This window comes from Jaculus jaculus, chromosome 6, assembly GCF_020740685.1.
Source record: "Jaculus jaculus isolate mJacJac1 chromosome 6, mJacJac1.mat.Y.cur, whole genome shotgun sequence".
Classification (NCBI taxonomy): Eukaryota; Metazoa; Chordata; class Mammalia; order Rodentia; family Dipodidae; genus Jaculus; species Jaculus jaculus.
Genome location: NC_059107.1, coordinates 159266308 through 159288631, shown reverse-complemented (window position 1 = coordinate 159288631; position 22324 = coordinate 159266308). Strand labels below are relative to the sequence as shown.

The window sequence follows — 22324 nt, the reverse complement described above, 5'->3', positions numbered from 1 at the left end:
AAGCCAAATGCACAGTGTGGCAGTGACAGGAGACCCTGGTGCGCCAATGCTCACTGGCAAGGGAAACTGGCTACAACACCCATAAGCCCGCCCCCAACAATACACTGCCTCCAGCAGGCGTTAATTCCCAAATATCGACCAGCTGGGAACCTAGCATTCAGAACACCTAAATTTATGGGGACACCTGAATTAAGCCACCACATTCCACCCCTGGCCCCCATAAACTGATAACCATCCGTGATACAAAAATGCAATGCATTCAGTCCAACTTTAAACATCCCCACAGTTTTTTATCAATCCCAATTGTGTTCAAACATTCCCATAGTCCAAGATCTTTTAACTGAGCTATAATACCAAAAAATCCCCCCCCCAACCAAAACTGGTAATGATACAGAATAAACATTCACACTGCAAAAGATGGCATTGGGCATAAAAAATATTCAGCCAATACAAGATTTAAAACAACAGGGCAAACACCAAACTGTGTAGCTCCAAGTCCAACAACTCTAGTCAGTGACAAGTCTCCAAGTCTGATCATTCTAACCAGGAACAAGTCTCTGGAGTTCCAATTCCAGCCCTCCAGCTAGGCTACTCACAGTCCTGGAAAATCTCATCTGGGGCCGGCAGCTTTCCTTAGCAGCCAACTCATGGTCCCAGAATCTCCACTAGGTCTTCACTGCAATCCACGGTTCATCCCCATCAGGTCTCCATGCAGGCAATCCTGCTTCACACTGCCCATGGCCATTTCCAAAACACAAAACCATGTTGCAAACTCAATGACCCTCTCTTTCCTGCATTTCTTATACTCCACAATACCAGGTAGGGTGCCAATTTGTTAATGCAAGGGGGAATAAAGCTGACTTTGAAGAACAGGACACTCCTTGAGTACTTAGGCCCCTTCGAAAGAGTCTACATTCTTCCTGTTGCCCCAGTGCAGGTCAGCTGGCCCAATCTCAATGGTTGTAATCTCTCAATTTCAGCTGAACAGGCAGCAGTTCACCAAAAGATTTCATTTTTTCTGGGCCATATCCCTCTGCTCACACCAGTCTGTTTCTATGCACTGCAATCCTGCACCAGTTCTCAGGACACAGGCATAACAGAAAGCCTCTCATACAAACTGCTTCTAGCCAAGTCCAGACAAAGCTCCTTTTCACCCTCATAAACTATGGTGGTTTGATTCAGGTGTTCCCCATAAACTTAGATGTTCTGAATGCTAGGTTCCCCAGCTGATGGAGATTTGGGAATTAATGTCTCCTGGAGGGAGTGTATTGTTGGGGGCGGGCTTAGGGGTGTTATAGCCAGTTTCCCCTTGCCAGTGTTTGGCACACTCTCCTGTTGCTATGGTCCACCTTATTTTGGCCAGGGGGTGATGTCCACCCTCTGCTCATGTCATCATTTCCCCTGCCATCATGGAGCTTCTCTCTCGAGCCTGAAAGCCAAAATAAACCTCTTTTTTCCCCACAAGCTGCTTTTGGTTGGGTGATTTCTACCAACAATGTGAATCTGACTGCAACATAAGCCAAACCTCACAGTCCATAGTTCTTACTGCCTTCAGGTCTTTTTAACTCTGACCAGAATAGTTCATCAAGCTGTACTTACAGCACTGCAAGGCATCTCTTAGGCCAAGGGTTCAAGTCCTTCCACATTCCTCTTTAAAATCAGCTCCAAAAAGCCAAAGCCACAGTCAGGTGTCTAGCAGCAATCCAACTCTTCGGTAACAACATTACTGTTGCAGTCAGGTTCTCATTACTGGTAGGAATCACCCAACCAAGAGCAGCTTGTGGGGAAAAAGAGGTTTATTTTGGCTTAAAGACTCAAGGGGAAACTCCATGATGGAAAGGAAAACGATGGCATGAGCAGAGGGTGGACATCAGCCCCTGGCCAACATCAGGTGGACAATAGCAACAGGAGATTGTGCCAAACACTAGCAAAGGGACACTGGCTATAATACCCCTAAGGCCACCCCCAACAATACATTGCCTCCAAGAGGCGTTAGTTTCCAAATCTCCATCAGCTGGGAATATAGTATTCAATTTTATAGCGGACACCTGAATCAAAACGCCACAATCACCAAGGCCCTGGGTTCAATCCTCAGCTACACAGGAAAATAACCTTTAATATTTGGAAATCTTTATTTTTTATTTCATTTTTATTTATTTATTTGAGAGACAGAAATAGGCAGGTAGAGAGAGAATGGGCACTCCAGGTCCTCCAGCCACTGCAAACAAACTCCAGACGTGTGCACTCCCTTGTGCAGCTGGCTTATGTGGGTCCTGGGGAATCGAACCTGGGTCTTTTGGCTTTGCAGGCAAGTGACTTAACCGCTAAGTCATCTCTCCAGCCCCCAATATTTCGAAATGTTTAGAGATAAAAAATGGCTCATTTCAAGTTGCATTTACCTAACATAAGCTGAGCAAACTTTTTAAATATACTTGTCATATTATTGCCTTAGTTAATTAGCAGTTCATAGTTTTGTCCCTTTCTTTTCTTTTTGATTTGAAGTTCTTCATAAATTCTGACTACACATTATTTGTTAAGCATATGTTGGAAATTACTTTCTTCCAATCTGTCACCTTGAGCTTGTGCCCCTCTCCTCCGTTGCCCCCCCCCACCTTGGCCTTCCTAAAGGTCATTTTCTTTCCATTTTCAACACTGCAAATTTTACATTGTGTGGATGTAATTTAAAATTACAATAGGGATGGAGAGATGGCTTAATGGTTAAAAGCTTGTCTGTGAAGCCTAAGGACCCTGGTTCAATTCCCATTACCCATGTAAGCCAGATCTACAAGTTGGCTCATGTGTCTTTACTTCTTTTGCTAGAGGCCTTGGTGTGCCCATTCTATCTGCCTCTCAAATAAACAAACAAATAAATAAAATATTTAAAATTACAATAACACTGTACTGGAAACTTAGGTTATTCCATCCTTTCAGTGATGTGAAGAATATTATACTTAACAGCCACGATCAATGTGATTTTTTTTGCTTGTTGTTGGTTTTCGAGGTAGGATCTCACTCAAGCTCAGGTTGATCTGGAATTCACTCTAGTCTCAGGATGGCCTTGAACTCATGGTGATCCTCCTACTTCTGCCTCCCTCCTGAGTGCTGGGATTAAAGGCGTGCATCACCACGCCAGGCTAAATGTGATTTTTAAAATTATTACTATTGTTATTTTTGTGCTACTGGGGACTGAACCCAGGGCCTTCAGCAATATCAGGCAAACACACTACCACAGAGCTATATTCACAGCCCTATTAGTGTTTTTATTTTATTTTTGTTAGCTTGAGACTATGTTGCTAAGCGTGTTTTTGACCTCATTCTGTAGCCCAGGAGGTCTTGAATTTGCAACCCTTCCTCATCCGTTCTAGCGGCTGGGATTCCAGGCTTGTGCCACCAGGCCCAGCTTTCAACGTTATTACGACAGATTCTTGGTGTCTGCCACACGCGCATGAGTATGGATGAAGAGAAAGGTCGAAAGCTTTCTCCAAACTCCTGTTGCAGTTCTAAACGTGTATCCAGTGCCAACTAAACCTAGGGGATTAGCCCTTCAGCCGAGCTCTTCGGGAGTAGTGGGCTTCTGAAATCGAGGCGTGGCAGCTCCTCCCGAGATTGCCCTTCCCAGGGGTGACGGCCACTACCTGGGATGGAGTGTGATCATACATATGACCCTCCTTATCTTGACTTCAATGTTAGGGTGCCATTTCGCTTGGCGAACTTCAAGGTTTACATCTTAAGAGGGGGGAGGATGGGGCTGAGTGGAAGAGGTAGAGGGAGGAGGGCCCTCAAACCCGGGAGTCTGGGCGGCCTCAGGACCGCTTGGCCCCGCTCCAGATCCTGCGGGAGGGTCCCTGGACCCCGGAGGTACTGATGTGGATCCGGAAGGACGGGGTCCACGTCCCCCCGGGGAGCCTTCATACCCGGGAGGCGGGGAGACGCTTCCTCCAGGGGTCGCTCCGTAACTGGGAGGCGGGGCTGCATAGGCTGGAGGCGGGGCTCCGGGCGCCGGAGGCGGGGCTGCATATGCCGGGGGCGGGGCTCCGTATGTAGGGGGCGGGGCCACGTATGCTGGAGGCGGGGATCCGTGCGTGGGAGGCGGGGCTCCATAGACTGGGGGCGGGGCTCCGTAGACTGGAGGCGGGGCTCCGTATCCTCCTGCAGGTGAGACTTCATAGACAATAACTGGGAATGCCAAAGAGGGGGGGCGGAATAAGAAATTATCCTGCAGACAAAGAGTATGTGAGAAGGAAGAACATAAAACAAAATTCTGAGCCAAAGGAACCCAACAGAATTTAGTCTGAACAAAGCTAAAACCTTTTCTCTAGCTCTCACCGGATGAGGGCTTCATCATTGTGGAGTCAAATTAGCATGAAAACGGCCCTATAGCTGCGTGCTTATTACTCATAGCTGCGCACAGATACGTACTTAATAAAGTTTGTTGTTGGTAGGGAGTGGTGGCGCACGACTTTAATCCGAGCACTCGGGAGGCTAAGCGAGGACAATTGTTGTGAGTTCAAGACCAGCCTAAAATTCCAGGTCAGCCTGGGCTAGAGCGAGACCCTACTTTGAAAAATCAAAAATCAAAATAATAACAACAATAATAAAGTTTGTTGTGGCTATGAATGAAGAAGCAGGGCTGCAGTGGCTAAAGGCACTTTCATGCAAAACCTGCCAGCCTAGGTTCAATTCCCCAGAATCCACATAACCAGAGACACAAAGTGGTGCATGTGTCTGGAGATGGTGTGCAGTGGCAAGAGGCCTGGTGTGCTCATACACGTACTGTCTGTCTCTCCCTGCAATAAATGAATAAATGTATTTTGTTTAAAGAAGCACACACTCAGCTGGGTGTGGTGGCGCACGCCTTTAATCCCAGCACTTGGGAGGCAGAGGTAGGAGGATCGCTGTGAGTTGGAGACCACCCTGAGAATACATAGTGAATTCCAGGTTAGCCTGGACTAGAGTGAAACCCTGCCTCGAAAAACAAAACAAACAAACAAAAAAACACACAAAAAAGTCATACACTCAATGAAGAATGTCTAAAAACTAGAGGGAAAAGTGAATTTTAAAAATTCCATCTAGGTGAAGAAGGAATGAAAGTGTGAGGGTCAGACAAATAAATCCTCACCTTTGAAACTGCTGGAGCATATGAATTGATTGTTACTCAATAAATTCTGACATTGTAGAAAAATAAAAAAAAAAGGGGGGGAATGTTAATCCGTAAATCAAAATCCTAATGTTTAAACCGATCAGTAGCCATGGCATTTTAGATAGGGTAAAGAAAACACCACTCATTGCCCACAGATTTCCTGACAGTTCTTACATGCTAGTGAGAGAAGAGAAAAAATATTACTTGCTTCAAGAAACATTATCTTAGATTTGTTGTTGTTGTTTTTTCTTTGAATATAGTTTTGGGTGCTTTTTTTTTTTTTTTTTTTTTAGGAGAGAGAGAATTGGCACACCAGGGCCTCCAGCCACTGCAATCAAACTCCAGATGCGTGCTGCACCTTGGATGCATGTGCAACCTTGTGCACTTCTGTCACCTTGTGCATCTGGCGTATGTGGATTCTGGGGAGTGGAATCTGGGTCCTTAGCCTTCCTTCTCAGACAAGCGCCTTAACCAATAAGCCATCTATCTCTACATCCCTAGTTTTGGTTTTGTATTTACTAATGCATTTTTGCTATTCCACCTGGTTTTATAAACTGTGTTTCTTTTTCTTTTCTTTTCTTTTCTTTTCTTTTGGTTTTTTGAGGTAGGGTTTCACTCTAGCTCAGACTGACCTGAAATTCACTATGTAGTCTCAGGGCGGCCTCGAACTCATGGCGATCCTCCTACCTCTGCCTCCCGAGTGCTGGGACTAAAGGCGTTTGCCACCACGCCCAGATAAACTGTGTTTCTTAACATTTATTATAATTAAAGAGCTTATCTGGAATAACATATATTTTTGTGCTTTTGCCATTCTTACCTGATTGATGTTTGATTAATCTTTAATCATTTTAATAAAGGTTCATTTTTGCAGAATATAGTTGATATCTTTCTTAAGCAGTAACTAAATTGAACAGAACAGTTGTTTTTCAATAAGAGAATATGCTCATAGCCCCACTGTGGAATGATTTATAAATCTCCACATGCAATGGTTGTGTCTGAAACCCTAGAACTGGTACTTTTTGCTTTAAATATCAAAATAAACTATATGAGTTTAAAGTAAAGGAAATGATTTCTTTTTTTCATGTTGACCAATATAAATAGAGATACTGTTTTTACTTCGTTGATACTAATAGGTTCTTGGTGATTGATTACATGATCCAATAACTATGGAGGTAATTCTAACTTGGTTCTGTTTAAATAGCATGTTAAAATATTTTACATTTATAAATGCTTGGTTTACATTAAATTATAATATTTATTTTTATGTTAATACTCAATGAGAGTTTTCTTGTGTTTCAATAGTTTTTGCTATGATAAATAAAGCTATTTTTTTTTTATTTTTTTTTTGAGGTAGGGTCTCACTCTAGCCCAGGCTGACCTGGAATTCACTATGTAGTCTCAGGGTGGCCTAGAACTCACAGCGATCCTCCTACCTCTGCCTCCCAAATGCTGGGATTAAAAGCGTGTGCCACCACGCCCGGCAATAAAGCTATTTTTAAACCCACTAATAAAAAGCAATCCATCTAGGGGCTGGAGAGATGGCTTAGCAGTTAAGGTGCTTGCCTGTGAAACCTAAGGACCCAGCTTCAATTCCCCAGTTCCCATGTCAACCAGATGCACAAGGTTGCATCTGGAGTTTCTTTGCAGTGGCTAGAGGCCCTGGCACATCCATTCTCTCTCTCTGTCAAGAAATAAATAAAATAAAACATTTAAAAGAAAAACATTTAGCCGGGCATGGTGGCACACGCCTTTAATCCCAGCACTGGGAAGGCAGAGGTAAGAGGATCACCATGAGTTCATGGCCACCCTGAGAATACAAAGTGAATTCCAGGTCAGCCTGGACAAGAATGAGACCTTACCTTGAAAAACCAAAACACAACCACAACAACAAAAAAGAATCAGATTAAGCCCTAACAATACTTACTTTTACATTTTAAATACTGGTTTTAGTAATCTTTAGATATCAGGTTAACTAGGAATAGAAATAAGTAGTTTGTTTTTTTTTTAATTTTACTTTTCAAGGTAGGGTCTCTAGTCCAGGCTGACCTGGAACTCACTATGCAGTCTCAGGGTGGCCTTGAACTCACAGCGATCCACCTACCTCTGCCTCCCGAGTGCTGGGATTAAAGGTATGCGCCACCACGCCCGGCTAAATAAGTAGGGTTTTTTTTTTTTTTTAATTAGAGAGAATATGGGCACTCCAGGACCTCTAGCCACTGCAAATGAACTCCAGATGCATGCACCACCTTGTGCATCTGGCTTTACGTGGGTACTAGGGAAGTGAACCTGTAACCTTAGGCTTCCCAGGCAAGTTCCTTAACTGCTAAGCCATCTTTCCAGCCTACTAGTCTTTTTTTAAAAAAATTATTTTTATATTTAGTTATTTATTTGAGAGAGAAAAAAACGGCATAGAGAGAAAGAATGGGCATGCCAGGGTCTCCAGCTGCTGCAAATGAACTCCAGACACATGCCCCACCTTGTGTGTCTGGCCTACATGGGTACAGGGGAATTGAAGCTGGGTCCTTTGTCTTTGCAGTAAGTGTCTTTAACCACTAAGCCTTCTGTGGTGGTTTGATTTAGCTGTCCTCCATAAACTTAGGTGTTCTGAATGCTAGGTTCCCAGCTGATGGAGATTTGGGAATTAATGTCTCCTAGAGGGAGTGTATTGTTGGGGGCGGGCTTATGGGTATTATAGCCAGTTTCCCCATGCCAGTGTTTGACACACTCTCCTGTTGCTATTGTCTACCGTATGTTGGCCAGGGGGGTGATGTCCACCCTCTGCTCATGCCATCGTTTTTCCTGACATCATCAGGCTTCCCCTTGAGTCTATAAGCCAAAATAAACCTCTTGTACCTAGTAGCTGCTCTTGATTGGGTGATTTCTACCAGCAATGCCAACCTGACGGTAACACCATCTCTCCAGCCCTCAGGTGTTTAATTAACACAATTAATTTATTTACACATATGTGTGGGGGTGAGAATAGCAGGGTCTCTTTGCCACTGTAAAAAAAAAAATGCCCATCAGGGGCTGGAGGGATGGCTTAGCAGTTAAGGCGTTTGCCTGCAAAGCCAAAGTACCTAGGTTTGATACCCCAAGACCCAAGTTAGCCAGATGTACAAGGGGGCACATGTGTCTGGAGTGCATTTACAGTGGTTAGAGCCCTGGCGCGCCCATTCTTTCTCCCGCTGTCTCCCCCTCTTTCTCTGTCAAATATATAAGTAAAAATAAAATATTTTTTAAAATGCCCACCAGACTTTACATGGGTGGCTAGGGAATTGAACCTGGGCTGGCAAGCTTTGAAAGCAAGCACCTTCGACCCCTGAGCCATCTTCCCAACCCCTCTTTATTTTTCTTAATATTTATATTTATTTGTTGAAGAGATAGATAGAGGGGGAGAGAGAGAGAGAGAATGGAGGTTTCCAGGGCCTCTAGTCACTGCAAACAAACTCCAGACGCATGCACCATCATGTGCGTCTAGCTTTACTGTGGATCCTGGGGAATCAAACTTGGGTCCTCTGGCTTTGCAGGCAAGCCCAGAAATGAGTAGTCTTTAGTTACATACACAACTGAAATCCTGTGAATGTGCTCATGCTCCAAAGAGAACTCAAAAAAAACAAAAGGTCATGTTCTGGAATCTGTTGCCAGTTTAGGGTGACTCTCTTGGCCTACCCATAAGTAATGGACGACAGGTGTGAGACTCTGGGTTATTATCTGCTAGAAATGTGTCCCAGCACCAGGGAACAGGTACAGGTGTTAAAGGGCACAGGGTCTGAGAATTCAGTGAGCTTGAAGGGCCCATGATGGCTATGCCAGTGTCAACTAAGAGGGGCGGTGGGCTGAGCTCTGTTTTCTGCTCAGGCTGTACATGGGAAGTGACCTCACTACCAGGAGTTTCTTAGGTGTGCTACACGTTTATACCTCACCATTAAAGTTAAATCTGGGCTGGATGTGGTGGCACACACCTTTAATCCCCGTACGTAGAGGTAGGAGGATTGTTGTGAGTTCCAGGCCAGCCTGACACTACATAGTAAATTCCAGGTCACCTTGGGCTAGAGTGATAAAAAATAAAAATAAAACATTAAATCTAAACTGTAATGCATACAGTCATCTCAGCATGAGGAGGCTGAGGTAGGTTGGTGAATTTCAGGTCAGCCTGCTTGCGTGTCAACAAACAAACAAACAAACAAACAAACAAACAAACAAACAGGGAGTCTGAAATACAGGTTGGGTCGTTTGCTGATTGACCACTGGGTTTCAAGCAGAAGCAAGACTCTGTTGTTTTTGAAACCCTCAAACTTATGCTGCTTCTCTTGTAGCTGAATTGAGACAGAGCTGTGGGGAGTAATCTCTGAGCCTCTGGCAGACTCTCCCACCTCCTAAGAAGACCTTTTACCTTACCTTGACAAGGTCTCTGTGGAGTGCACATGGTCTGCGGCCCAGCAATGAAAATCCCTGGAGGGCCGATCCAGAAATTTGCAACTCCAAGTGGAACTCCTTGGGCAGCTGGGAAGACAAATTTGGCAAAATAGGGATACTTAGTAATTTTTTTTTATTTTTTTGTTTTTTTTTTTTTTGTTTTTTGAGGTAGGGTCTCACTCAGGGTGGCCTCAAGTTCACGGTGATCCTCCTACCTCTGCCCCCTGAGTGCTGGGATTAAAGGCATGCGCCACCATGCTCAGCATTTTTTTTTTAGAGAGAGTGAGAGCAAGAGAGAGAGAGAGAATTGCTGTACCAGGGCCTCAGCCACTGAAATCGAACTCCATACCCTTGTGCCACCTAGGGGGCATGTGTGACCTTGCACTTGCCTCACCTTTGTGTGTCTGGCTTATGTAGGATCTGGAGAGTCAAATATGGGTCCTTAGGCTACACAGGTAAGCGCCTTAACTGCTAAGCCATCTCTTTAAGCCCATGTTTTTTTTTTTTTTAAAGACAGGGTCTCCCTGTAGCCCAGGCTGACCTGGAACTCACTATATCCCAGAATAGCCTCAAATTCACAGCATTTCTCCTACAAGAGAGACAGAGAGAGAGAGGAAGAAAAAGAGAGACAGAATGGGTGTGTCAGGGCTTCAATTGCTGCAAATTAAACTCCAGATACAAGTACCATCTTACAAATCCAGCTTTATGTGGCTGCTAGGGAATCAAACTCAGGTCCTTAGGCTTTGCAGGCAAGTCCCTTAATTACTGAGCAGTCTCTCCAACATTATTTTCTCATAATACAAAGTTGCAAGAGAGAGAGAGAGAGAGAGAACTTAGTTCCATCATTGCTAACTGTATGGCCTTCAGAAATTATATAACTATCACTCCATTTCCTTACCTATAAAGTAAGGATAAGAATAGATTCTACATCACAAAGTTTTGTGAGCATTAAATAAATTCATGCTTGTAAAGATTCAGAACACTGTGCAGTATATGGTAAGAGTTTAATACATGCCAACCAGATTGTGTTTTAAAATTACACTCATTTCCCTTCTAACTTTATCTTGATCATTGTGCAACATCACAGTCCATTCCTTCCTCTAAGGAGAAACTTCATAGCATCTTTCTGTGTCCCCAGCATTGTACTCATGCATGTGCTATTGCAAATATTTGTCAACATGTTTCTCTCTACTATATTGTGTTTGTCTCAGCTAAATTGGAGTTGCAGGTAGAAGGCAAAAGAGAAGGGGAAAGAACATTCCTGACGGTGCAAATATCATGAAGGCTCAGAGATGAGAATGAATGAGGCATAAAGAAGTCCAGTTTGATTTGAGTACAAAAGGTGACAGAGTAAGAGGCATGAGGTAAGGTTGGTTGAACAGAAATACAGTATAAAAAGAATGTCTGGGGTGGGGAAGGAGTTCCCTGGTACATCCATTAGATCAGGGCTGTAGGACAGTAAAAACTTCTATTCCCATTTCATAAAGGACCAAACCTAGGAAAAGCAAAAGGCAAGGCCAGAGAGGAGAGCTCTAACACCAGCCCTAGGAAGATGAGTATGGTGGTTTGAATCAAATGACCCCATAAACCCATGGGCTTTGAATACTTGGTCCCTAACTGATGGCGAATTGGGAGGTGGAGCCTTGCTGGAGGAGGGGTGTTGTTGGAGGAGGACCTTGAGGTTCATTAGCCCCTAGCTTGCCAGTATCAGTTTGGGTCACTCTCCTGCTGCTGTTGTCTACCTGTTATGGCAGAAGAGGTGTCCAGCCTCTGCTCATGTCATGCTTTGCCCTGACATCATGAAGTTTCACCCCAAGACTGTAAGTCAAATACACCCTTTCCTCCCATCAGCTGCTTTAGGTAAGGTGTTTTGTTCCAGCAATGTGAAGGTTACTGCAACGGAAAACTGGTACCAGAGGAATATGGTCATTGCTGCTAGAAACATGTGTGGCTTTTGATCTTTTGGAGCTGGTCTGTGAAAGGAATATGGGAGGATTTGAGACTCTGGACTAAATGATGCCCTGCAAAGTCTGATGGATCATTGTGAGCAGAGAGGTTTTTTCTTTTTACTTTGGTTTTTCAAGGTAGGGTCCCACTCTAACCTAGCTGACCTGGAATTCACTAGTAGCCTCAGGGTAGCCTCAAACTCACACTGATCCTCCTACCTCCACCTCCCGAGTGCTGGGATTAAAGGTGTGTATCACCATGTCTGGCCTGGCTGTTTTGTTTCTTGAAGGTAGGGGCTTACTCTAGTCCAGGCTAACATGGACTTTTCTTTTTTCTTTTTTTGAGGTAGGGGCTCACTCTAGCCCAGGCTGACCTAAAATTCATTATGTAGACTCAGGCTAGCCTCAAACTCACAGCGATCCTCCTATCTCTGCCTCTGGAGTGCTGGGATTAAAAGCATGCACTGTGCCTGGCCTATCATGGAATTTTGAATGTAGTCTCAGACTGGCCTTGAGCTCACAGCAATCCTCTTACCTCTGCTTCCCCAGTGCTGGGAGTAAAGGCGTGTGCCATCATGCTCGGCATGGTCAGAGTTTGAATGACCTAAATGCAGAAACAGCTGCAAGCTTGCTTTATGAGGGGAAGAAAGAACTTTGTCAGGACTGGTCTAGAGGCAGCCTGTGTGAGGGGCTGGCTCTGCTCCTCTGTGTCCTGAGAAGTGGAAGCTGAGCACGGCTGAGTTTAGAACTAGACTGGTTTGAGCAGACGGATACAGCACAGGAACAAATGACAGCTTACTTCAGCTGCAATTGCTTGAGAGGTTACCACCATTGATGAGCCGGGCATGGTGGCGCACGCCTTTAATCCCACCACTAGGGAGGCAGAGGAAGGAGGATCACATAGAGTTCAAGGCCACCCTGAGCCTACACAGCGAATTCCAGGTCAGTCTGGGTAAGAGTGAGACCCTACCTCAAAAAACCAAAATAATAATAATCATGGATTCTTTTTATTCTTATTTCTTTATTAGAGATAGAGAGAGGGAGAGAGAGAATGGGCACATTAGGGCCTCCAGCCACTGCAAACGAACTCCAGACACGTGCGCCCCCTTGTGCACCTGGCTCACATTAGGCTTCACAGGCAAGCGCTTTAACCGCTAAGCCATCTCTCCAGCCTAGTAATAATAACAACAACAAGCAGGTAGCTTTCTCCTACTCTCCTTCACTGGGGCCTTGCTGGAGGAGGTGTGTCACTGGGGTGGACCTTGAGGTTTATTAGTTCTTCCCTTGGCTCCCTCTCCTGCTGCTGTTTTCCTCCAGCCTCTGCTTGTGCCATGCTTTCCCCTGCCATCCCAAAGCTTCCCCTTGAGACTGTAAGCCAAACAAATCCTTCCCTCCCATCACCTGCTTTAGGGTGGGTGTTTTGTCCCAGCATCACGAAGGTAGCTGCAACAATGATCACAGGCACCAAGGCTCCTGTTCCAGGCAGGAGGCTCCGCAATAGATATGTAAGACCAGCATTTAAAGGACAAAGGATGGGCAGTTGCAATAGTATCTGACTGTCAACTCCAGCAAGAGTTGGCAAGCTCCCTTGGGACAGGCTGAGGTGACTAATCTTCCGGATCTCAGCACAGCGTGGGGACATCGACACTTACGAATGACTTAGGCATGACTGTTAAATTCACGTACAAATACCCATCTCGGCCGTCCTGTTTCAAGTCCCCCAGACCCCAAAGTGCTGATGGGTTTGGGGCATCGCTCACCAGCAGCAGCAGCTTTGGTCATCAACTGGGCAAAGTCAATGGCACCTCCTTTCTTGAAGACTAATTTAAAAGCAGCCTGTCCTTCCCAGCCACCTGGAGGAAGAAATGGCACACACCCACTTCAGACTGAGACAAATCCCAGGGAAGCTCTGCTCAAGGAAGCAGGAGAGCGCGTGTTTAAACTTTAATGTGAGCCGAGTCTGAATCTTGCTTTACCCTTTTACAAACTTTTGGAGGAAAATCAAAAAGCAACAAGAAGAGCCAGGAGTGGTGGCGCATGCCTTTAATCCCAGCACTCGGGAGGCAGAGGTAGGAGGATCACTGTGAGTTCGAGGCCACCCTGAAACTACACAGTGAATTCCAGGTCGGCCTCGAGTAACAAAACAACAACAAAAAGCAACAAGAAGAACTTCTGAGGGGAAAACACTTACCATCTGGAGCTGCGTCAATGGTTCCTTTAATGTAGTTCGCACCAAAGATTGGTTGTTCAACTGCACAGTTATTCATCAGATTAAATGGCATCATGAAAGACGACATGGGGTCATTGACTGAACGCGATGTCACAAAAATCACCTATGTGAGAGAAGAGATTTTGGAAAAAGACTACTGAATTCAACCATAGATTCAGAGACTTGTAGAAGCAAGGTGAAGGCTAGCATTTGGGCCTACTAACAGAGGACGTCATCTACTTTCTTTGTTCCTCTTCAAACTGAAAATATCTCAAAGTGAACATGTTTTCCCACACTTTGAAAGTCAACGTTTAACTTCTCTCTAGTTTTCAGGAAAACAAACAGAGCTAACCATCTGCCCAAAGGGGAAGTACAACTTACCCGGTATGAAGTAAGGAACAGCGTTCCCCTCTTTGTGCCACGAAAGAGGTCGGAGCCCTGAGGAGCCTGTGGGAAGGAGAGCTCCACATCTGAACACTGCTTCAAGAGACTGCAGGAAAGGGAGGCAGACAGCACCCAGTTAAGGATACAAATGGAGGTGGAGATACAGCTCAGAGGTGCAGGGCTTGCCTAGCATGTGCAAAGCCAGATTCTTCCTAGCACTGCCACGAAAAGAGGCCAAAATGACATGCATAATTCAGCCCAGTTCCTACTCAATCAATAAACATTAGCTGCCACCCTACTGCTGTAAAAATGAATACAAGCGGTCTTATTCTGGAACAATTCACCCTCACTCTTCTTCTTTCTCACTGGGCTTATTTTCCTTCCCCAGCCTCCTCCCATTTTTAATGTTTGTCATTCATTCTTTTTTTTTTTGTTTTGCTTTGTTCTTTTTCTTTTTTTTTTTTTTTTTTTTTTTGAGGTAGGGTCTCACTCTAGCCCAGGCTGACCTGGAATTCACTATGGAGTCTCAGGGTGGCCTCGAACTCATGGCGATCCTTCTACCTCTGCCTCCCGAGTGCTGGGATTAAAGGTGCGCGCCACCACACCCGGCTGTTCTTTTCATTTAAATTTTTTTTTTTTGTTTTGTGGTGTGTATGTGCTTTGTCTTTAGCTTTATTTTTGTCATTTATTCTTCTGGCTCTTGTGCAGTAAACTTAAAGAACTGTGCTAGTGGAAACGTTTCTTGGCGCTGGTAAAGAAGGAAAGGTCTGGCCAGGGTGGTGCTTCCCCTTTACAATCCCAGCATTCAGGAGGCTGAGGTAAGAGGGTTGTCATAAATTTGAGACAAGCTTAGGGCTACAGAGTGAGTTCTGGGTTAGCCTGGTCTAGAGTGTGTCCTTGCCTTGAAGAAGAAAGAAAGAAGGGGAAGAGGAGGAAGAAGGTAGAAAAGAACAAAGGAAAAAGGAAGGAAGGAGAGGGAGGAGCCGGGCGCAGTGGCACATGCCTTAAGTCCCAGCACTTGGGAGGCAGAGGGAGGAGGATCGCTGTGAGTTTGAGGCCAGCCTGAGACTACATAGTGAATTCCAGTTCAGCCTGGGCTAGACCGAGACCCTACCTTGGAAAACAAAAAAAGGAGAGAAGGGAAGAAGAAGGAGGAGAAAGTGAGGGGGAAGAAGCTGCCTCTGCACCTTTGACACATTATTCCCTCACCTCTTTTTGGTTTTTCAAGGTAGGATCTTGCTCTAGCCCGGGCTGACCTGGAATTTACTGTGTAGTCTCAGATTGGCCTCGAACTCACAGCGATCCTCCTACTTCTGCCTCCTGAGTGACCCAGGTTCAATTCCCCAGTACCCATGTAAGCCAGATGATCCACAAGTTGGCAACTCTGTCTGGAGTTTGTTTGCAGTGACTGGAGGCCCTGGTGCACCCATTCTCTATCTGTCTTTCTTTCTTCTCTCTAGCAAATAAATAAAAAAAATTTAAAAGAAAAGGTAGCTAGAGAGATGGCTTAGCAGTTAAAGGTGCTTGCTTGCAAAGCCTGATGGCCTTGGTTCAATTCCCCAGTATCTAAGCAGGATGCGCAAAGTGGCACATGGGTCTGGAGTACATTTGTAGTGGGAAGAGACCCTGGCATGCCCATTCATAGTCTCTCTCTCTGGAAATAAATAAAAAGTGGAAAAGAAGCCAGGCATAATGGCACATGCCTTTAATCCCAGCACTCAGGAGGCAGAGGTAAGAGGATTGCTGTGAGTTTGAAGCCAGCCTGAGACTACATAGTGAATTCCAGGTCAGCCTGGGTTGAAAAATACTCAAGCTTAATTATTACCAACAAATACTTGTTTTATTTATTAGAGAGAGAGAAAGAGGCAGATAGAGAATGGGTGCACCAGGGCCTTTAGCCACTGCAAACCAACTCCAAACGCAATGTGCCACCTTGTGCATCTGGCTTCATGTAGGTACTGGAGAATTGAATCTGGGGTCCTTTGGCTTTGCTGGCAAGTGCCTTAACCAATAAGCCATTGTTTTGTTTTGTTTTAATCGAAGTAAGGTTTCACTTTAGCCCAGGCTGAACTGGAGTTCACTAGTCTCAGGGTGGCCTTGAACTCACATCGATCCTTCTACCTCTGCCTCCCAAGTACTGGGATTAAAGGCGTGCGTCACCACACCCAGCTGATTTTTTGTTTATTTATTAGAGAGAGAGGGAAAGAGGCAGATAGAGAATATTTACTTATTTGCAAGGGGAGACCGAAGTATGGGCATACCAGCGCCTCCTGCCACTGCAGATGAACTCAACGCATGCACTGCTTTGTGCGGGTGGCTTTGTGTGGGTACTGGGGACTTGCACACAGGTCAGCAGTCTTTGAAAGCAAGTGCCTTTAGATATTTTATCAATGTATTTATTTATTTATTGGTGGGTGGGGGGAAGAATGGGTGTGCCAGGGCCTGTAGCCACTGCTAACAAACTCCATATGCATGCACCACCTTGTGTCTCTGGCTTATGTGGGTCCTGAGGAATTGAACCTGGGTCCTTTGGCTTTGCACGCAAGCACCTTAACTGCTAAGCCATCTCTCCAGCCCAGCAAGGGCCTTTAACTGCTGAGCCAGCAGCTCAGCCCCTGGATCCTGATTTTAAAATTTTTTTTTTTTTTTTTTTTTTGGCTTTTCAAGGTAGGGTCTGACTCTGGTTCAGGCTGACCTGGAATTCACTGTGTAGTCTCAGGGTGGCCTCGAACTCACAGTGATCCTCCTAACCTCTGCCTCCCGAGTGCTGGGATTAAAGGCGTGCGCCACCACGCCCGGCTTTTTAAATTTTTTTTAAATTTTATTTTCCAAGGTAGGGTCTCACTCTAGCTTAGGCTGACCAGAAATTCACTATGTGGTCTCAGGCTTTGAACTCATGGCTCTCCTCCTACCTCTGCCTCCCAAGTGCTGGGATTAAAGGCATGCACAACCACGTCCGGCTCCAAATCCTGATTTTTAGCAGAGTATCCCTTAGTAAAATGCTTGAAGGGCCTGGGGGGGGGGGGTGGGAAATCTGTCAGTAGATAAAGTGCTTGCTGTGCACGCACTGAGGACCTGAGTTTGGATCCCTGGCATCCTTGCCAGCCACCTGTAACCCCAGCAGATCCCAGGGCTTCCACTGTGCTAAGGCAAGATAGCTGCTTGACACTTAATCTTTAGTACCCAATGCGACTTTGTACTCTAAGTCTTTCATTCATATATATGTGTGTGTATGTGTGTGTGTGTGTGTGTGTATAATTTATTTATATATTTATTTATTTGAGGGAGATGGAGAAAGAGAGAGAATGGGCTTGCCAAGGCCTCCAGCAACTGCAAATGAACTCCAGATGTGTGCGACCCTTTGTGCTCTGGCTTATATGGGTTCTGGAGAATCAAACCTGGATCCTTTGGCTTGCAGGCAAATGCTTTACATGCTAAGCCATCTCTCCAGCCCTCTTTCTTATGTGTGTGTGTGTGTGTGTGTGTGTTTAATTAATTAATTTATTTGACAGAGAGATAATGGGCACACCAGGGCCTCCAGCCACTGCAAATGAACTCCAAATGCATGTGCTTCTTGTGCATCTGGCTAACGTGGGTCCTGGGGAATTGATCCTGGGTCCTTTGGCTTTGCAGGCAAATGCCTTAACCACTAAGCAGTCCCTTCAGCCCCTTTTTTGTTTTTTTGTGGTAGGGTTTCACTCTAGCTCAGGCTGACCTGGAATCACCAGGTAGTCTCAGGGTAGCCTCAAACTCACAGTAATCCTACCTCTGCCTCACAAGTGCTGGGATTAAAGGTGTGCGCCACCAAGTCTTTTTTTTAATATATATATTTTTATTTATTTGAGAAAGGAGAGAGAGAGAGCACGTGCACCACAACCTCCAGTGGCTGCAAGTGAACTCCAGATCCATGTGCCACCTTGTACATCTGGCTTACTTGGGTCATGAGTAGAGCTTGGGTCCTTTGGCTTTGCAGGCAAACACCTTAATAACTAAGCCACCTCTCCAGCCCTCCACTTTTTTTTTGGGTGGGGGGGGAGGTTTGAGGTAGAGACTCAATCTAGCCCAGGCTGACCTGGAATGCACTATGTAGTCTCAGGGTGGCCTCCAACTCATGGTGATCCTCCTACCTCTGCCTCCCAAGTGCTGGGATTAAAGGTGTGCACCACCTTGCCCAGCTGAAATGTTTTCTATTTTGGGTATCTTGAATCTTTTGATGCTGAGGGACTTTCTGCACATGCTTTTCATGTCTTGCTCCTCAGTTTTTTTTTTTTTTCTTTTCAAATTTTTTTATTAACAACTTCCATGATTACAAAAAATATCCTACGGTAATGCCCTCCCTCCCCCCACTTTCCCCTTTGAAACTCCATTCTCCATCATATCCTCTCCCCCTCTCAATCAGTCTCTCTTTTATTTTGATGTCATGATCTTTTCCTCCTATTATGATGGTTTTGTGTAGGTAGTGTCAGGCACTGTGAGGTCATGGGTATCCAGGCCATTTTGTGTCTGTAGGAGCATGTTGTAAGGCGTCCTACCCTTCCTTTGGCTCTTACATTCTTTCCACCACCTCTACTGCAGTGGACCCTGAGCTTTGGAAGGTGTGATAGAGATATTGCAGTGCTGAGCACTCCTGTCACTTCTTCCCAGCACCATGTTGCCTTCTAGGTCATCCCAAGGTCACTGCCATCTGAAAAGAGAAGATTCTCTACAAAAAGTGTTGCTCCTTAGTTTTAACTTGCTGGAATGTATGGCTGGATTGAGAGTGACCAGAATGAGCTCTTTCTCTCACCTTCACTTTCTCTTTCCTCAATTTCTTCAGTTTCAAAAATTCTTACCCTCTCTCTTCCATAGCAATGGTCATCTTACCACTCTACTAAATAACTTGACTGTTGTTTATTGCTTTAGTGCAGCTTTGTGCAGTCTTTATCCAAAAGTAAGATAAAGAAACTCCTTCATGCTTTCTGATGTCTTTGTCTTTCATTATAGTGTCCTTTACAGCTTTGTCATATTTGGAAAAATCCAGTATTAGTCTTGCATCTGGCTTTATGTGGGTACTGGGGAATTGAAGTGAGGTCATTAGGTTTTGCAGGCAAGCACCTTAACTGCTGAGCCACTTCTCCACCCCATCTTCATTTTATTTTATTTATTATTTGGGAGAAAGAGAAAATAGGTGCACCAGGACCTCAAGCTGCTGCAAACAAACTCCAGATGCATGTGCCACCTTGTGCATCTGTCTTATGTGGTCCTGGAGAATCGAACCTGGTCCTTTGGCCTTGCAGGCAAGCCCCTTAACTGCTAAGCCATCTCTCCAGCCCATCTTCACGTTTTTAACGTTGGGTAAAACAATCCATGCCTTTCCATCTTTACATTACAGCCTGGCCCATACATTTGACTTCTCAACTGGGTTCACAAAGAATTCTCTACAAAGCCAGGCATGGTGACACACACCTGTAATCCCAGCACTTGGGAGGCAGAGGCAGAAGGATCCAAGGCCAAGGCAAGGTTGAATAGCAAGACTTTGTCTCAAAATTTTTTTTACTTAAATATTTTTTTGTTTATTCTTATTTATTTGAGAGTGATAGTCAGAGAGAGAAACAGGCAGAGAGAAAGAGAGAAGGAACGCCCCAGGGCCTCCAGCCACTGCAAACGAACTCCAGATGCATGTGCCCCCTTGTGCATCTGGCTAACGTGGGTCCTGGGGAATTGAGCCTCGAATCGGTGTCCTTAGGCTTCACAGGCAAGCGCTTAACCGCTAAGCCACCTCTCCAGCCCTCAAAAAAAAAAAAAAAATTTATACACACTATAGCCACATTGTTATTAATTTGTGTATTTTAATTAGAAGAGGTAAAAATAGATCCAATCTTCTCCCTTCCAAAGTGTTTCCTTAATGTAGTTTCTGTACAGAAAACTAGAGCACTGATATGCCATCTGATAAGGGAAAAGCAGAGCATAGACCTTTCTTTTTCTGAAAAACAGCAGCAACAGAGGAGTTGACGCACAGAACATCAATTCAAATCCAAGTCCAGGCTTTCCTGCATGCACCACAAATATAATTTTGAGCAAATTATTTCTCATATTCTCACTTGTGAAATGAGGGACATAGTTCTGACCCTCATTATACACACAGCAGTTATAAAGAACAGTGCTTGGCATATTGAACTGTTAAATAAATGCTACAGGTAAGTGTTCAAGAGCACAGAATGGACTCTAAACATAATTCAAGGAGCCATAAAAATCAGCGTTTTCTGTTATAGCTACTTTTCTTTAAAACGCATGCTTCAGTGTGTGTCTTCAATATACAAACAACAAAGAAGACAGACGTGCCCACAGCCAGAATGAGACACGTGAACAACCAGATCAGCAGTGGCTTCCTAACAGAATGACAGGCACATAGGTCAGGTGCGCTCAGTCAGTGCAGACTCCTCTCCTACCAACTCCAGCAATGCTGTACTTCAGGAGCAAGGGTTCTCTCTCTTCAGCCTACAGAAAATAGTTAATGTGAGGGAGAAGAATGACAAAAAAATTAAAAAGACCCGGACACTGCGTTTGGTAATATCGTCTTGTGTCTTCCAAACAAATCTATTCAAACTGACCTAGGTGTGCTCCAGGAGCTCATCCTGGAGTTTGAGCCTCACGGTTAGGTGGGGAAAAAGGAAAATGAAGGCAAATCAGTGCGTGGAGAGAAACATAATTCAAAACACCATGGCAGAGTTGGAGAGATGGCTCAGCAATTAAAGGTGCTTGTTTGCGAAGGCTGATGCTCCAGGGTTCGATTCCCCAGTATCCAGATGCACAAAGCGGTAAACACGCCTGGAGTTTGACAAGGAGGCCTTGGTACCCCATTTTTTCTTTCTCTCTAATTAATAATTGAAAAATAAAATTGCTTGGCTGGCAGACAGAGAATAACTGCAAAGCAGATGGAGGTGGACTAAAGAGGGGCGAAGGGTGACTGGGGAGCGCGTGTTTGCCTCGAGTTGAGCTTCTCATGGCTGAGAAGTCACAGGGGAGCCCCCAGGATGAGGGAGACCGAAGGATGGCGGCGTTCTTTCTGGGCCTCTCTACTTCACGTCCTGATCTTTCCTTTTTTTTGTTGTTGGTTTTTCGAGGTAGGGTCTCACTCTAGCCCAGGCTGACCTGGAATTCACTATGGAGTCTCAGGGTGGCCTCGAACTCACGGCGATCCTCCTACCCCCTCTGCCTCCCGAGTGCTGGGATTGAAGGCGCGCGCCACCCACCCGGCTTCCTGATCTTTTCAGGGGCGCAGCCATCCATCTCCCTCCCTGGTTGTAACGAGGACCGGGGACGGGCTCCACACACCACCTCCTCATCGGTCCCCCAGCTTCGCCCGGCCAGGGCTTCGCCCGGCTCCCTCCGACGCCGCGCGCCGGGAAGGGCGGGAAAGCCTGTGATCGGCTGAGAGCTCGCGAGCGCACGCACGTCCTCCCTCCTCCGGCGGGAACCCCGGAGATGGGCTGTCCCCCTCCAGCACCTTTCGCCTTGAGGGATGATGGCCCCGCGGCGGCCCTCCGAGTGGTTCTGGTTGACGGCCATCGCGCTCTGGGCCCCCTTCCGCCGGCCCGCCAGGGGAAAGGGGCGGAGCCTTGCGCGGGTGGGCGGGGATTATGGCGCCGAGGCCAGCAGCGAGTGGGCGGCTGTCACAGGAGAGGGAGTGGTCAGAGGCGAAGGGGCGGGGCCAGGGCGAGCCACGCCCCGGGCGGGAAAGGGGCGGGGCTGGGGGAATGGGCTCCGCCTCCGGAGCAGGAGACCCGCGGGGCTAGGTGAGTGGCCTCTCGTGCATGGACCCACAGCATGGTCGCCCTGCCCCTGGCTTCACAGACCTGGGTTGGTCTTGCCAAGAATGGAAGTTAGAAGCAGCCATGTCCAGAACCCTGCTCGGTCCGGATTGTTCTAGGCCCTCGCTGATCTCGGATCAGGAAGCTTCTGCGTCTAGTCCTCACCTCTGCACTTTGTCCACCTCAAGGCCTGCCTGGAACCAGGGTTGATGGTCTGTGAAGTAGCATCCAGGAAAGGGCTAATGAGGTGGACCAGCAAGTGGACGGTGAATTTTCAACATTGAGTGGGTCCAGGCCAGTTTCGAGACCCGTGGAAGGTTGTCTGTCACCCATTCATACCTGCTCCGCCTCCTCTAAAAGGTGACTGCTAGGATCCGACGGGATACATTGTACCAAACCACTTTGAGGATTCGAAAAGTGTAAATATTATTTCCTTTAA

The 22324-nt window shown here is 45.9% G+C and overlaps 1 protein-coding gene across 1 annotated transcript; it reads right to left on the bottom strand.

Moving 5' to 3' along the window:
* Positions 1-3727: 3727 nt before the first annotated feature.
* On the bottom strand, positions 3728-21675 carry Wbp2nl (WBP2 N-terminal like). Its single transcript, XM_004650621.2, has 6 exons — positions 21582-21675; positions 14093-14201; positions 13694-13835; positions 13263-13355; positions 9539-9643; positions 3728-4176 (listed from the first exon to the last, which is right to left on the bottom strand). Exons 1-6 carry the CDS (start codon positions 21641-21643, stop codon positions 3728-3730), a joined length of 960 nt encoding a protein of 319 aa, XP_004650678.2. The 5' UTR covers positions 21644-21675.
* Between the last annotated feature and the right edge of the window lie 649 nt (positions 21676-22324).